An 18,032-nucleotide genomic window follows, 5' to 3' on the forward strand; every position below is an offset into this window, starting at 1 on the left:
TGCAGCGGGTCCTTTTCCTTCTTTAGGAGAAGCGATATCGTTGCCTCAGACATAGTCGGGGGCAGCTATCCCCTTTCCTTTGCCTCATTAAAGGTCCTCATCAGTAGCGGGGCGAGCAAGTCCACATATTTCCTGTAAAATTCAACTGGGAATCCATCCGGTCCCGGAGCCTTCCCCGCCTGCATGCTCCTAATTCCTTTCACTACTTCCTCTATTTCAATCTGTGCTCCCAGTCCCACCCTTTCCTGCTCCTCCACCTTGGGAAATTCCAGCCGGTCTATAAAGCCCATCATTCTCTCCCTCCCATCTGGGGGTTGAGCTTCGTATAATTTTTTATAAAATGTCTTGAACACTCCATTCACTCTCTCCGCTCCCCGCTCCATCTCTCCTTCCTCATCCCTCACTCCCCCTATTTCCCTCGCTGCTCCCCTCTTCCTCAATTGGTGGGCCAGCAACCTGCTCGCCTTCTCCCCATATTCGTACAGTACACCCTGTGCCTTCCTCCACTGTGCCTCTGCAGTACCCATTGTCAGCAAGTCAAATTCTACGTGTAGCCTTTGCCTTTCCCTGTACAGTCCCTCCTCCGGTGCCTCCGCATATTGCCTGTCCACCCTCAGAAGTTCTTGCAGCAACCGCTCCCGTTCCCTACTCTCCTGCTTTCCTTTATGTGCCCTTATTGATATCAGCTCCCCTCTAACCACTGCCTTCAGTGCCTCCCAGACCACTCCCACCTGGACCTCCCCATTATCATTGAGTTCCAAGTACTTTTCAATGCACCCCCTCACCCTTAGACACACCCCCTCATCTGCCATTAGTCCCATGTCCATTCTCCAGGGTGGGCGCCCTTCTGTTTCCTTCCCTATCTCCAAGTCCACCCAATGTGGAGCGTGATCCGAAATGGCTATAGCCGTATATTCCGTTCCCCTCACCTTCGGGATCAACGCCCTTCCCAAAACAAAAAAGTCTATTCGCGAATAGACTTTGTGGACATAGGAGAAAAACGAAAACACCTTACTCCTAGGTCTGCTAAATCTCCACGGGTCTACTCCTCCCACCTGCTCCATAAAATCTTTAAGCACCTTGGCTTCTGCCGGCCTCCTTCCAGTCCTGGACCTCGACCTGTCCAGCCCTGGCTCCAGCACCGTATTGAAATCTTCCCCCATTACCAACTTTCCCACCTCTAGGTCCGGGATGCGTCCTAGCATACGCTTCATAAAATTGGCATCATCCCAGTTCGGAGCATATACGTTTACCAAAACCACCGTCTCCCCCTGTAGTTTGCCACTCACCATCACGTATCTGCCCCCGTTATCTGCCACTATAGTCTTTGCCTCAAACATTACCCGCTTCCCCACTAATATAGCCACCCCCCTGTTTTTCGCATCTAGCCCCGAATGGAACACCTGCCCCATCCAACCTTTGTGTAGTCTCACCTGGTCTATCAGTTTCAAGTGCGTTTCCTGTAACATTACCACGTCTGCCTTAAGTTTCTTAAGGTGTGTGAGTACCCGTGCCCTCTTTATCGGCCCGTTCAGCCCTCTCACGTTCCACGTGATCAGCCGGGTTGGGGGGCTTTTTACCCTCCCCCCTTGTCGATTAGCCATCCCCTTTTTCCAGCTCCTCACCCGGTTCCCACGCAGCTGTGTCCCCCCCAGGCGGTGCCCCCCCGCCCATCCCACCCCATACCAGCTCCCCCCTCTCCCGAGCAGCAGCAGCCCAATAATTCCCCCCTCCCACCCACCCCGCTAAATCCCCCACTAGCGTAGTTACACCCCCCATGTTGGTCCCAGAAGTCAGCAAACTCTGGCCGACCTCGGCTTCCCCCCCCGTGACCTCGGCTCGCACCGTGCGACGCCCCCTCCTTCCTGCTTCCCTATTCCCGCCATGATTATCATAGCGCGGGAGCCGAGCCCGCGCTTCCCCCTTGGCCCCGCCCCAATGGCCAACGCCCCATCTCTTCCACCTCCTTTCCTCCCCCCACCACCTGTGGAAGAGAGAAAAGTTACCACATCGCAGGATTAATAACATAAAACTCCTCTTTCCCCCCTTTTTGCCCCCCTCTTCGCCTCCCATACTCGCCCCACCACTTTGTTTCAAACGTTCTTTTTTTTAATAACCCGCTCATTCCAATTTTTCTTCCACGATAAAAGTCCACGCCTCATCCGCCGTCTCAAAGTAGTGGTGCCTCCCTTGATATGTGACCCACAGTCTTGCCGGCTGCAGCATTCCGAATTTTATCTTCTTTTTGTGAAGCACCGCCTTGGCCCGATTAAAGCTCGCCCTCCTTCTCGCCACCTCCGCACTCCAGTCTTGGTATACTCGGATCACCGCGTTCTCCCACTTACTGCTCCGAGTTTTCTTTGCCCATCTAAGGACCATCTCTCTATCCTTAAAACGGAGGAATCTCACCACTATGGCTCTAGGAATTTCTCCTGCTCTCGGTCCTCGCGCCATCACTCGGTATGCTCCCTCCACCTCCAGCGGACCCGCCGGGGCCTCCGCTCCTATTAACGAGTGCAGCATCGTGCTCACATATGCCCTGACGTCCGCTCCCTCCGCACCTTCAGGAAGACCAAGAATCCTTAGGTTGTTCCTCCTCGCGTTGTTCTCCAGCGCCTCCAGCCTTTCCACACATCGTTTTATGGTGTGCCTCGTGCATCTCCGTCTTCACCACCAGGCCCTGTATGTCGTCCTCATTCTCGGCAGCCTTTGCCTTCACGACCCGAAGCTCCCGCTCCTGGGTCTTTTGCTCCTCCTTTAGCCCTTCGATCGCCTGTAATATCGGGGCCAACAGCTCCTTCTTCAATTCCTTTTTGAGTTCTTCCACGCAGCGTTTCAAAAACTCGTGTTGTTCAGGGCCCCATATTAAACTGCCACCTTCCGACGCCATCTTGGTTTTTGCTTGCCTTCCTTGCCGCTGCTCTAAAGGATCCACCGCAATCTGGCCACCTTCCTCTCCTTTTTTCATCCGTATCCAGGGGGGATTCCCTTCTGGTTCACCGCACAGTACTTTTAGCCGTTAAAATTGCCGTTGGGGCTCTTATTAAGAGCCCAAAAGTCCGTTCCACCGGGAGCTGCCGAAACGTGCGACTCAGCTGGTCATCGCCGCACCCGGAAGTCCAAAACCAACTTTATTATTAACACAGTATTAACCACATTAACATTTCAGTTAACGGTTAAACAATTCTCAAAATTAAAGGAGATACCTTAACGACTAACGTATAGCTTCACTATCTCCAAGTAGGAAGAGACCATTACAGGTCAAAAGCCACTTGTAAATAAAGTTAGCAAACACAGGGATACTTGCTGTACTATTATGTAGCGATTTCCTTTCAGAAAATGAGAGATAGAACCTTTCAGGGACAACCTGGAAATGCTGCCGTCCTTGTCACCTAAAAAAAGTGATACAGCCAAATCTGCTTGCTACAAACCTGGCTCCTTTCATTAATTACATCATCTCTATCCCACTAACTGTCATATGACCATCTTAACTAAGGCTAAACAAAATCCCTTTAATTATCTTCTCCGCAGGGAACCTTGAGCTGGATTCTCCAGTCGCTGACAGCAAAATTGTGTTCGGCGAAAGGCCAGAGAATCACATTTCCCGACCAAATTGGGGGCGGCGCCGCTGTTGCGATGCCCCACCCCCTACAAAACAGCAAGTACGCCGCGCCACGTATTGACGGCCTCAGGTCATTGCCAGAGGCCCGCCTCCGATGCTCCGCCCCCGACCGGTCGAGTTCCCAACAGCGCGGGATATGTGTGGTCTCATCCGTCAGAAACTCAGCGTAGTGGCTGCGTTCTCAGTCCAGCGCTGCCACAGTTGGGGAAGGGCCGATCCACAGGCAGGGGGGGGCATTATTCAGGGCTCGGGGCACCGTTGGGGAGTGGTCTGGGGCGCGCAAGCCAGCCAAAGGGGGGCGACTATTTCACGGGCCTGGGTCTGCGACCGGCCTCTGCCATGAAGCACGGCGTGGCCGCTGCAGGCCGTGCGCATGGGTGGCCACGGACCCGGCAATTCTCCAGGGCGTATCAGCAGCTAGAGACGGGTGCTCTACGCTGCCGTCCTGCTAGCCTCCAGCAAAACGGGGAATCGGTGTCCGTTTTGTGCCGGTTTTTCTGGTGTAAAGCGCGACCATTCCCACGTCGGGGTGGGGACATAGCCCCAGAATCGGGGAATCCAGCCCCTTATTTCTACAAATAAAATTCCATTAACCCCATATAGGTAAATAAGTACTTGGTTGGAATGAATGATTATTCCACATTTAAGACATCTTAATTGCATCTTTTGCAGACACACCTCCTGCTTGTCTGTTAAACCAGGATTTTTAATAATATACTGCAATAGTTATATACAATACAAATGATAAAAACATTTCTTACATTCATCACATCACTCAGACTCATTCACTCTCACTCGCTCTCATTCATTCACTCACTCATCACTCAAACTCAGTCCCATTCAATCTCTCACTCTCACACTCGCTCATTCATAGAACATAGAACATACAGTGCAGAAGGAGGCCATTTGGCCCATCGAGTCTGCACCAACCCACTTAAGCCCTCACTTCCACCCTATCCCCGTAACTCAATAACCCCTCCTAACCTTTTTGGACACTAAGGGCAATTTATCATGGCCAATCCACCTAACCCGCACGTCTTTGGACTGTGGGAGGAAACCGGAGCAAACCCACGCAGACACGGGGAGAACATGCAGACTCCGCACAGACAGTGACCCAGCGGGGAATCGAACCTGGGACCCTGGAGCTGTGAAGCCACAGTGCTATCCACTTGTGCTACCGTGCTGCCCACGGTAGTACAAGTCAGTAGCATTCACTCAGTCACACACACTCACGCATGCACTAATGCATTCACTCACTCACTCACTCAACTCACAACTCTCTGTTTTCACTCTCTCTCACTCATTCATTCACTCCTTCTTACTCACTCACTTACTCTCACTCATTCACTCACTCAACTCACTCAACTTTCACTATCACAAGAGGGCATCATGGTGGCGCAGTGGTTAGCACTGCTGCCTCACGGCGCCGAGGTCCCAGGTTCGATCCCGGCTCTGGGCCACTGTCCATGTGGAGTTTGCACATTCTCCCCGTGCTTCAACCCACAACCCAAAGATGTGCAGGGTAGGTGGATTGGTCACGCTAAATTGCCCCTAGTTGGAAAAAATGAATTGGGTACTCTAAATTTATTAAGAAAAAAAAAACTTTCACTATCACTCTGACACTCATTCACTCACTCTCTCTTACGCATTCACTCACGCATTAAATCACTCAACTTACCTTTCACTCACCTCACTGAACTCACCCACTCACTCCCTCACTCAATCATCATTAAATCAGAGTACAAGGGAGTACGCAGCCCAGTCAAGCACATTTAATGATGCTTGAGATCAAAATATTCTCTGAGGAAGGTCATGAGATCACTCTATGCCCCTCTCCACCACCCCATGTTACTATACTGAGAAATACAATCAATCGATGTGAATTGTAAAATGCTTGGCTGATTTTATTGATTAACCAATATTTTGCAGCTATGTAATTTAGTCGGTCAGAATGTCTCTGGTTATCTGCAAAGGGTTTATACACATTGGATGTGCATTGCATGGAGCTATGGCTTCATACTTTTCCTCATTAATTCAACAAACCTGCGAATTCAGAACTACACGATTTTGTTCTCTGGTTAGTTTCATTCATGAAAAGATCTATTCCTCTTTTTTAAAAAATGTATTTTATTACAAACATGTATCAAAACAGGTTGCAGCAAATAAACACCCCGGAAAACACACTTCCCAACAATCAACTATCCAGTCTGTACAGATTTTCCCCCTTTTTCACTCTCCTCCCTCCCTTCACCCACCCCCCTGCAACGAACAGCTCCTCAAACACGGTCACAAACATTCTCCCACTGTTTCTCTAACCCCCCTGCTGAGCCCCTTAACTCATACTTTATCTTCTCTAACCGCAGGAAATCGTACAGGTCACCCAACCATTGTGCTACCCCTGTTGGCGATGCTGACCGCCACTCCAGCAAAATTCGCCGCCGTGCAATCAGAGAGGCAAAGGCCACGACATCGGCCTTCCTCCTCTCAATGAGCTCCAGCTTCTCTGAAACCCCAAATATTGCCACCAAAGGGTCCGGGTCCACCTCCTCCTCCACTACCCTGGCTAAGACTGCAAACACTTCCGCCCAGAATCTTCCCAATTTTCCGCAACCTCAAAACATGTGCGCATGATTCGCTGGCCCCCGCCCATACCTCCCACACTCATCTGCTACCCCCTGAAAGAACCCACTCATTCTCGCCCGAGTCATCTGCTCCCTGTGCACCACCTTAAACTGTATCAGGCTCACCCTTGCACAAGAGGAGGTCCCGTTTACCCTTCGCAGTGCCTCACTCCATACTCCCCAATTGATCTCCCCTCCCAACTCCGCTTCCCATTTCTCCTTGATCTTCACCACCCGCTCATCTATTCCTCTTTCTTGTCCATGGCTTGGCCACTAGAGCTGCCAATTAAACAAGCTGCCGTCCATCTGCCACCTTCTTTCCTCCCAGCACCAGAGGAAGGTCCAGTTAGCTTAACTCCTGCCATGTACAGATTGGTCCAGTTCCCACTAGTTGAAGGGTGAGTGTCTACAGGAACTATCTACAGATGAACCATCTATTGTGCAAGGTCGCTAAGAGTAAACGGATCAATGGAATTGGCTTGCCAAATTACCAGAGGGTAATAACAATCAGCAAGCCAAAGGAGTGGATAGCAACTCAGTCTCCTTCGCTGAACAGTTATACTGTTAGTGATCTCTTTTGCGTTATCAGATGAAATTTGACACCAAGCCACATGATGAGATATTAGGACAGGTTATCAAAAGTTTAACCAAAGAAGTAGGTTTAAAATATCTAAAAGTATCTAAAAAGGGAAGAGAGAGGCAGAGAGGTTTAAGAAGAGAATTCCAGCATGTAGGGTCTAGGCTCAGCCAACAATGTGGAGCTATTAAAATTGGAGATACAAAAACAGGCCGGAATTAGAGGAGCACACATATCTCAAAGAGCTGTGGGATTGGAGGAGATTTCGGAGGTAGGGAGGGGCGAGACCACGGAGCGATTTGAGAACATAAATGAGAAATTTAAAGGCAAGACATTTCTTGACTCGGAGCCAGTGTAGACGCTAAACATTGATGTGTGTTGGGATAGGAGCAGCAAAGATTCCCAGGTGATCCGGCATTTCAAAATACATTTGTTGGCTTTGACGTTGTGGTGTTTAAGATAATTGAAGGATTTGATAGATTTCCAATGGGGAGGAATCCAGAGAAAATGGGCATAACCCTTAATTTGGAGCTAGGTTGTTCAGGGGGTGATGTCAGGAAGCACTTCATCACACAAAGGCTGACAAGGGGTCCTAGGTTCGATTCCCGGCTTGGGTCACTGTCTGTGTGGAGTCTGCACGTTCTCCCGTGTCTGCATGGGTTTCCTCCGGGTGCTCCGGTTTCCCCCCCACAGTCCAAAGATGAGCAGGTTAGGTGGATTGGCCATGCTAAATTGCTCTCAGTGGCTCTCAATGCCAAAAGGTTAGGCGGGGTTACTGGGTTACAAGGATAGGGTGGAGGCGTGGGCTTAAGTAGGGTGCTCTTTCCAAGAGCCGTTGCAGACTCGATGGGCTGAATGGCCTCCTTCTGCACTGTAAATTCTATGATCTGTGAAATCCAGAGCTCTTCCATCCAAAGGAAACCTGTTGAGTCACGGGGTTAATCGAAAATTTCAAAACTGGTATTGGTAAATGTTTGCTATGCCTCGGGTATTGAGGAATACGGAGTCAAGTTGGGTGAATGGAGGTAAAACACAAAACATCTATGATGTAATTGAATGGAGGGGCCGAATGGTCTTTCACAGTTCATATATTCCCAAAATTAAAGAACAGAAATTCATATGCTCTAATATCCATGATAAAATGCTTCAATTATTGTGCATTTTATTGTATTGTGATACCCTGCCGTATTGATAACTCTAAACCATGATTTGTCTGCATTGACTACATGTTGAATATAGAATTCCTTGTTTAGTCCTATAAAACTGGTCTTTGGCACCATTTCTCCCAGGCTCGCATGAGTTATTTGAAATACCAACTACACATCCCTATAAATTGGCAGCTCAAAGGTTAGGACTTATCTTTGATACAGGAGTAAATTAACTTGAAGTGCAATCCAATGTGTGTGGGAGAGAGAGCATAAACGTTAGCACAGGGGAACGTAGAGCTAATCTTTTCCCAAGGCAGCAAGAGGACAGAGGCTGGTTTGAACAACTTAATTGAAGACCCTGAACCCAAGGTAGGTTTCTTCATTAAATAATTTTTTTAAACCTTAACCTCTGCAGAATTCACTGCCTTCAGCTTCAACTTGAATTAACTGACAAGATCTCGGAACGTCGCAGGCAGGACTTGAGTTATCATAAAATTGTGAAGTAATTTTCCTGCTGCATTATCACATTTCTGCTTTTCAAAGGTCAGGGAATTGTAAGTTATGGAGCAGGAGAAAGAAAGGTAGAAGGTAGTTTAGTCGGTCTGCATTTATTGTAGCTTGCGATGCTTTAAACAAACTTCTGAATGAGCTGCACCCTCAATATTTTGAACCTGTCATTCACATTTCCTTCAGTGTACCTCAGACAAATTCTCAGTGTACTTTTATATTGAGTAACAATGAAAACACAAGCAGCATAAATAAATGACTGTTTAAAGGTGGTTTGTCGTGTCAGTTTTCTTTGGTACTCTAAATAATTCTGGGGTAAACTAGTTGAGCCACATCTGGATTACTGCGTACAATCCCGGTCACCGTGTCACAGGAAAGATGTGATCACACTGGAGCAAGTACTGAGGAGGTTTATGAGTGTGCTGCATCACAAAATGGTAGGTGCTATTAAAATTAATGTTTTTGCTTGCACAAGTAAAATCAAACTGCAATGTATTTTGTAAACCATGTCTGGACAACAACAAAGAGAAAGCATCCATTTCCCCCCTACTCCCAAACTCTACTCAGACCCCTCCATTTCTCAATAAGGCTATTGGTCAAATCTAGCCAGTGACTACCACACCGTACAGCTTAATTGACCAAGAGTTGGAAATGGTCTTTGGTTCAGCGAAGAAGACAATCTTTTGCACAAACTGGCTTCTTGCCTTCTGCACTTCATGTCTAGCTGTGGTGTTTCCTGAGGTTGGCTGCCCGCTCTCTCTCTCTCTCTCTCTCTCGCTGCTCCTTCAACACCTCATCTGTGTCTGACCTGCTTCCTGACTTCACAATCCTGACTCCTAAATGTATCAATTGCAAACAGCCACCCTGCTACCTCTTATTTTCCTTTCCTTCCTTTCTCTTATTGCTGCCCAGGCATGTTTTACAAAATAAATGGCAAACTGATCTTACTTGTACAAAAAAAGAATACATTAATTTTAATAGCATCCGACCATTTTGTGACAGCTGACAGGAATGTAGATTTCCGACGGATTCTCCACTGACCGCCGCCAATAGCGGTGTTCCCGATGCAGCGGAGAATCCCGCGTCAAGCAAAATTATGGGATTGGCACCAGCCACTGATCCCGGTCCGATGCTCCGTTCCCCATCAGCAGCAGAGCAGCAGCGGGCTACATGCGCCACGTTGGCGGGAGGATGCAGATGGTCATTTGAACCCTTTTGCATCCGATTAATGGACTGGCCGTTGGATTCTCCACGCCTCCATGATGCTCCCGTCCTCTCGGTTGCGATTCACCTGGGCCTGAATTGCTGCAAGTATTTTTCAGCTTGGCCTTGACAACGTGGACCTTGCTGTGGGTCAAGCGGTATATTTAACATTTGTACCCTCAAAGTACATTGGAAGACCCCCCCCTCACCATATCAGAGATCCCCCCAAATCAACCCCCCCCCCCCCCTCCCACATCAGTCACCTCCGCCTGGAAGATAAAGAGCAGTCCAGTCAGAAACAGTGAAAATCATTGCTTTTTCACTTACCTGTCCCTTACACCTGCTGCCTCAGAGACCCCATATCAGAGAACCCCCATATCAGAGAACCACCATAATAGAGACCTCCTCAAATCAGAAGGCCCCTCATATCAGAGAACACTCTATCAGAGACTCCCACACCAGCGCCTCCCCCCCCACCCCGCCCCCACCCCCATGAGTTATCCTGCCTGGAAGCTAAAGTGAAGTCCAGGCAGAAAGAGGGAAACATCACTACTTTTTCACTTACCTGACCCTTACACCTGGAGCTGGATTCTCCCTTGCCTGACGTCGATATCGCCATCCAAATAACCGGCAGTGCCGCTTAGACACCGGTCAGCCATGCTCTGGCCCCTCGGATGTGGCGTAATCGCGGCGCAGGCCGTTGCAACGGCATTGGCGCTGAATCGGCAGGCCCACCCACGATGCTCCGCCCCCGATGGGCCGAGTTCCCGACTGCGCGGTTGACGGGTGGTCTGAGCGGTCGGAAATCCGGCGTGGTGGCTGTGGCCTGTGTCCAGCGCCGCCACACTCAGCCGGGGATCCGTGCTGCTGGCCGGGGAGGCGGGCTTCTATGAGACTGGTGGGGGGTGACCAGGGGGTTCCCTGTGGGGTCGCGGATGGCGGGTCTGGCCCGCGCATGGCCGGCACCATGTTATACGGCATAACCGCTGCAGGTCATCGTTGTGCGCATTCTCGGTCAGGGACCCGGCCATTCTCATAATATCCCAGCGGGATATTATGGTCCAGCTGAACTGAATGGAAATTTAAATAACTCACCAAATCCACCGGGCGGGGGTAAGAGCAAAGAGAAAAAAATTTGATTGTCAGGTGCCTCCTGCTCCTAGACTTACACCTACCGCCACCCCAAGTATTTGTTGAGGGATTTACTGGGTCCTCCTTTGCTCATGTGGAACTGTTGTTGCTCCAGGTGTAAGCGTTTTGTTTTCAGAAGAGCACTGGAGGCTAGGGTTGGAAGAATCGAGAGTTTTGTTGGTTGGGGGTGGGGGGTGGGGGGGGCTGAGGAGGTGTTCTAGAGATAAGAAAGGACAAGGGTATGAAAGAATTTATATGCAAGGATCAGAATTTTAATTTGGAAATGATGGATGGCTAGGACCCCATGTAAGTCAGCAAGGATGAGCGATAGGGGAAATGGGACTTTTTCCCCGAAATTCCCCAATTCTTTTTTTCCAATTAAGGGGCAATTTAGCATGGCCAATCCACCTACCCTGCACATCGTTTTGGCTTGAGGGGGTGATACCCACGCAGACAGGAGGAGAGCGTGCAAACTCCACACGGACAGTGACCCAGGGCCGGGAGCGAACCCGAGTCCTCGGCGCGTGAGGCAGCAGTGCTAACCACTGCGCTGCCGTGCCACCCTGGGGAACTAGGACTTGATGACAGGGTATGCACAGTACACATTTGGATGAGGTGACATTTACAGAGAGTGGAAGATGAAAGGCCAGCCAGGACTACAGTGAAATGGTTGAGCCTGGAGGTAGTAATGCAGGAAAGCAGAAGTAATGTTCTGGTGGGAGATGTAGCTGGCCTGATGATAGAAAGGATATTGGGTCATATTTTCTGGCCCATCCAGCCTGCAGGATCTTGCGATCCCAACAAAAGTGACCCACCCACTACGGGTCCTCCAGCAACGGGACAGGCGAGCCATACAAAACTCTGTAGACATTGTTGGGACCAGAACATTCCTCCGCCAGAAAATGATGAGCCACGTCCACCATTGGAAGTGGTGATGCTCAGAAGCTGCTGAACACTGCGGCAGAAATCGTTTCCAGAGTTGAGGAAATTCTTATTCGTCTAAATCTGCTGAAGTGGTCTGACCAGCCACTCAGCTATATAAACCGGGCGGCACCGTAGCATGGTGGTTAGCATTGTTGCTTCACAGCGGCAGGGTCCCAGGTTCGATTTCCAGCTTGGGTCACTGTCTATGCGGAGTCTGCACGTTCTCCCTGTGTCTGCGTGGGTTTCCTCCGGGTGCTCCACTTTCCTCCCACAAGTCCCAAAAGACGTGCTTGTTAGGTGAATTGGACATTCTGAATTCTCGCTCCGTGTACCCGAACAGGCGCCGGAGTGTGGCGACTAGGGACTTTTCACAGTAACTTCATTACAGTGTTAATGTAAGCCTACTTTTGACAATAAAGATTATTAAAAGAAAAAAAATGTGAAAGTTGGCCCGGAGAATCTAGATTTGAGTGCAGCTATTTCAGTAAGTCACTTCCTAAGAACAATATGTATTTTTTTAAAACATAATTATTAATCATTTTTTATTCATTAAACTGCAGGTAGTTGATTCTTATACAATTATTAGTTTAATAAAAATTGTTTGGATGAAATCTGATTTGTAAAATCTCCCAGAGGGTCTAATTGATTTTTTGGCAGTCGCAAGTGAAAATTGGCAGCCAGTTTTACACCCCTGCCCAATTCATCAAAAGCCAATTTTACCTCACATGTGTAATTTCTAATGACCAGGTCACCACATGCAGCGATATTTTTGTGTGGGAAGATTTCCTTATTTGGTATTTCCACTATTACTTTGCAACATATTGGAAATCTTGATAGAAATAAAATAGACAATCTTCACTAATGCATTCACAGTGTTACTATGCATGGTGGTCAGAGAAATGTGCACACTCCCCATCCCTTCCCACGTAGGGACATAGTAGCAGGGGTATCCAACTAGATCATGGTTGATTTGCGACTTAAGTCCATATAGTCACCTTTGCCCCCCCATCCCTTAATAATATGTTTGATAACAAAAGTCTATCAATCTCAAAAGTTACAATTGATCAAGTATTAATTGTCGTTGGCGGAAGAGAATTTCAAACTTCTACCACCCTTTGTATGCAAGTGTTTCCTCACGTCACTCTTGAAACATCTGCCCCTAATTTTTAGACTTCGTACCCGAGTCCTAAACACGGGTAGAATGTGAACACTCCACACGGACAGTGACCCAAGGCCGGGATCGAACCCAGGTCCTTGGCATGTGAGGCAGCAGTGCTAATCACTTTGCCACTATGCCACCCTGGGAATTAGGACTTGATGACAGGCTATGGACAGTACACATTTGGATGAGTTGACGTTTATAGAGAGTGGAAGATGAAAGATCAGCTGGGACTACAGTGAAATGGTTGAGCCTGGAGGTAATAAGGATAGTTTCAGCAGCAGAAGTAATGTTCTGGTGGGGGATATTTTTTCTCTTTCTATCATATGTGTTCTCCTTAATATCTTGAAAATGCCAATCAAATCATACCTTCAAATTCCAGGGATTATCCTAGTTTGTGTAATCTTTCCTCATAAAATAACCCTTGGGGTCCAGATGTTATTCTGGCGAACCTATACTACACTCCCTCCCGGGCCAATATATCCTTCCTAAGGTGTATTTCCTAGAACTGCTCACAGTACTCCAGTTGTTGCCTCACCAGGGCTTTGAATAGCTGAAGCATGACTTCTAACATTTTGCATTATAATGTTATGGATATATAGACCCTCCCACCCAGGCATTGCCTTCTTCCAGACCCTTGCATCAGGCAGAAGTCTGAAGACCTGCACATCCAGACATAGGAATAGCTTCTTTCCCACAGCTACAAGACTCCTCAACGATTCCCCCTCAGACTGATCTGTTACCTGTAAGAACACTATTCACGACACCCTATGCTGCTCTTGCTCATGTATTTGCTTTGTTTGGCCCCTTGTTCCGCGCTGTAACCAATCACTGCTCGTCAATGCACCATTTGTCAATGTACTCGTTGATTATTCTTTTTGTCTTCTATGTACTTACTGTGTACGTTCCCTTGGCCGCAGAAAAATACTTTTCACTGTACTTCGGTACATGTGACAATAAAATCAAATCAAATCAAATCAAATTCCATTCGCCTTTTCGATTTGTTTCTTTACCTATTCATGATATGTTAATTATCCATGTTTCTGGACTCTTAAATCTCATTGGACCTCCACTGTTTCTAGATTTTCCCCATTTACCCTGCTTTATCCTCTTTATATCCAAAACATATAGGGCTGGATTCTCCATTTGGGATGTTCTCTGGCCTGAACTGAATTGCATTAGTTTTACGATCCCCTTGCAGTCATAAAGCAGTTTACAATTCAGTGTTCCATGCCATACAAATATATGCATGGTATGGAATATGAGGGATTCCCAGGGAAATCCTGATATTGGGTCGTCATCTTGAGTGGTGGCCCATAGTGGAGTACCGCAGCCGGCAGCACCCCCCCCCCCCCCCCCCCCCCCCCACCCCCATTACGACCCATTTGTATTTATTTCCATGCTCCCGCTGGCATGCGTTGTGGAACCCATTCAGACCGCTAGCGAGGGGTTAGGAGCGTGGCATTCAGGTCGGCACCCAGCGCCAACCTGATTTTGCCCCGACGCCCGATTCTCTGTCCCATCAGCATACGCATTCTGGGAGTCCCGAGGATGGAGAATTCCGTCCATAATTTCATGTTTGCCTACATTGAAATCCATTTGCCACACTCTCTCATTTATTTAATGTATTAACATCTCTTTGTAATTTTACACTTCTATCTGCATGGCTTACAATGCCATCTATCGGAAAATTTAGATAAGTGGCTCCCCACTCCGTCATCTATGTCCTTAATAAATATGGTGAATGATTGAGGCATTAACACAGAGTCTTGCAGGATACCATTGGTCATATCCTGCCAATTACAGCAGTGCCCATTATCCCTCCTCTCTGTCTCCTGCCACAGCCAATTTCCTAACCTGTTCAATAACTTGCCTTCAAATCCATCAGTCTCAAATATGGCTACATGTCTCTAATGAGGGACCTTATCAAGTGCCCTCTGGAAGTCCAAATAAAAAACACCCCAGACATTCCCCTATCCACTACTTCAATCACCTTTCCAAAAATGTTAATTAGGTTTATCAGGGTGGCCTTGCCTTTATAAATCCACGCTGGGTCTCTTCAATCAGCTCAAAATTCAATGACCTGATCTATAATTATTGACTCTAGTAATTTATCGATAACAGAAATTAAACTGTTACCTGGCATAAACTGTTAAACTGGCTTTCTGGATCATTTCTCATTACTAAATCAAATGGAGCCTGCCTCCTTACTGATTTTAGTACATGGTATTGCAGAAAACTGGTCCAGGCACGAGAAAGAAATTTAAAGCCTTTCTGAAATGTGCTATTCCTCTGGTCCCACTCTATATGAAAGTTGAAATTCCCCATTAAAGGCTGTCTGGCTTTACTACAGGCTTGTCTAATCTTGCACTTATGCAATTCGCTATTTTACGTCTGCTACCAGGGGGCTTTACATGACTCTCACTGCAGTCTCAAATCTATTCCTTAATTCTACCCAAAACGTCTCCACTGCCGTTTTATCTCTCATTAAATCCCCCCTTATAATTGAAGTGATTTCATCCTTCAGCTGGCTGGAGATTGCTGTTGTAGGTTTCACTTTTGGGCTCTTGTCGCGAAATGAAGTAGGCACACAGAGATTGGGTCGGTTCTGTAGGCAATGGTACAAAATTTTCCAGCCGTCATGTTGGATGGGTAGGTTGTCCTGCCTGGAGGAGCCTGCTTCTTTGAGTTTTACCAGTGAGATGTTAAACAACAGATTGGTTGTGAAGACCAGAGATGTAATATTAAACTGTCCAAATAGCCGGAGGCTTGGGTTATGTGACCTTCCTTCTCTACAATTACTTCAAAAGTAAAAATGTTCAGCCAGAGTTGGAAATTGGCTTTGGTTTGAGGACTAATAATGTCTCGGTCGCTAGTTTTTGAAAGGGGTGCCATCTATGTTGAGGGTCTGGCATTTGGGAAGCCATTGTTTGGGAAGCCATTGGGGCTGGTTTAGTACAGGGCTAAATCGCTGGCTTTGAATGCAGACCAAGGCAGGCCAGCAACATGGTTCAATTCCCGTACCAGCCTCCCCGAACAGGCGCCGGAATGTGGTGACCAGGGGCTTTTCACAGTAACTTCATTTGAAGCCTGCTTGTGACAATAAGCGATTTTCATTTTCAGCATATCCACTGACTCCGCTAGCAATGTTGGCTTCTCAAATGCCAAACCCTCAAACTTAGAAGGCAGTAGTTTCCTTTGAAATTGATCTGAACAGTTCTGGGTGAATTCTAGGGAGTCTGTTTGTAGCTCTCTAGGCTGAACAAGGTGTGACATTCCAGAAACTGACAAAATAATTATTTTGCCCTCAAAGCGCTTGGGGAAAGCTCCCAGAGGGTCAACCCCATGATCAGTTTACTTTATCTTTGGGGGGGTTTTCTCCTCCCCAATTTTCACTCTACTCTTTCATGCTTTCTAGGTTAATGCCAAACCAGGACACTCCAATGATTACCAATTTGGAAAATGAAGCAGATTGCAATTTCCGAATGCGGAAATCTGACTATCGTGTGGAACGGCAGGTTATGGATGAGGAGGATTTGGAAGTGGTGGCTCAAAGGACTGAAAGAACTGAAATTTCATCAAAAGATAAGCTGAAAGAAAGTCTGAGGTAGGTAACTGGTTTCTTATTGTTCCGAGAATGTCCAGTTTTAGTCTGTTGAGAAAACTGAGCTGAATAGTCCTTTTTTAATTGCACGTTCCACAGAACTGCCAACCCACTGGTGAAATAGCATTCTTAGACATTCCCACCTCTCCAGGTGATTTCTTTAGCAGGTTCAGATTTTCAAAGTAAAAGCAAATTTCACCAGGTTAATATGCAGCTGAAAGTATTTCATTCAACAGTACAAATATTCCTAAGTGTCATTGAACACAAAACTCAAAGAAGGAACGACCTGCATTAATCTTTAACTTTAACTTTAACGATCCCAAGAATTTCCCAAAGCAGCTTGCAGCCAATGAAACACTTCTTGAAGCTTGGTTACTGTCATAATGTAGGAAATGCAGCTGCCAATTTGCATTCGGCAAGCTCCCACAAACACAATGTGATCAAGATCGATTAATCCGCTTCAGTGATGTGGGCTGAGGAATAAATATTGTCCTAAGAGGACCGCCTGCCTCCCTAATTGGATGGCAACCCCGGCAGCCGCCTCTTGATTGGCTGCCACCAACAATATGTCGCCCTGGATTCTGCTGGCAGCCAAGGCACTGCCGGCACACCACGTTCGGCTTCGGCGGCAGGGCTTCAGCGTTACCAGCAAGGTTCAGTCCTAAATGTTTATCGACACCTGACAGAAATCTCAAAGTCATGGGGTAAACATATCACCCGTTTGGGTGCTGAGTTAGACAAACATGGAAGTTCTAACCTGATTGAATTAGTGTCTCACACTATTGGCCTCGGCTGATCATCCCAAACGGAAAAATTACTCATGTTTCCACTGATGATCATCGTCCGGTGAATAGTCTATGAAAGTGCACGTGTGGCCCATTAGTTGGGTGGAAGAGGCTTGGGTTCAGCTGCCTAGAACTGAGAGGCCTGTCACCATTTTGTTTGCCTCAAATGATGAGCAATGGCTGCCTTGGGGATGTAATGAGGAGTGGCAGGGGCTGGGGGTGGGGGGTTTGGGGGGGGGTGGTGAAGCAGTGAGGGTGGTGGTGGAGTAAAGTTGGAGAGGGGGAAGGGTGTAACCTGAAAACGCAACTCTGTAGGAGATGTCACATTTGGTGGAATATAGAGTAAGCATTATGATGGTTAACCCAAGGCTGATACATCATTGCATAATGATGGAATGCCGCATTGTTAAACGGGTTCCCTATTTAGTGACGACATTGAACCGAGGATTGTGCAGGTTGGTGTTAAGATCTCATCACTCTATTATGAGAGGATGGAGTGTTGCCAGTATTCTGCCCAGCATCTATCCTCAATTAACACCACCAAAACAAATTAATCAGTCATTTATCTAATTGCAGTTTGTGAAATCTGGGGATGCATGAATTGTTTGCGGTGTATGTCTATAAAACAACAGTGATTACACTTCAAAAACAGTCATTATTGGCTTTAAAGTGGTCCAGGACTTCTTGAGGAAGTGAACGATACTTTATAAATGTATGTCCTCTTTCTTTGTGAAGGTGAAATAAAAAAATA

The 18,032-nt window shown here is 47.3% G+C and overlaps 1 protein-coding gene across 2 annotated transcripts in view; it reads left to right on the top strand.

The window, feature by feature from the left end:
• The window catches only part of LOC140388526 (solute carrier family 26 member 6-like), a 182,758-nt gene that overhangs the window by 59,500 nt on the left and 105,226 nt on the right, over positions 1-18,032 (top strand). Inside the window, exons 1-2 of one of the 2 annotated variants that reach the window (XM_072472884.1) lie at positions 8,229-8,337; positions 16,311-16,499. In XM_072472884.1, the coding sequence (XP_072328985.1) occupies positions 16,315-16,499 (185 nt within the window). In that variant the 5' untranslated portion in view covers positions 8,229-8,337; positions 16,311-16,314. Of the gene's footprint in view, positions 1-8,228; positions 8,338-16,310; positions 16,500-18,032 lie in introns of those variants that run through there. The other variant, XM_072472883.1, reaches the window with a different exon arrangement.

Source organism: Scyliorhinus torazame, chromosome 13 (genome assembly GCF_047496885.1).
Source record: "Scyliorhinus torazame isolate Kashiwa2021f chromosome 13, sScyTor2.1, whole genome shotgun sequence".
NCBI lineage: Eukaryota > Metazoa > Chordata > Chondrichthyes > Carcharhiniformes > Scyliorhinidae > Scyliorhinus > Scyliorhinus torazame.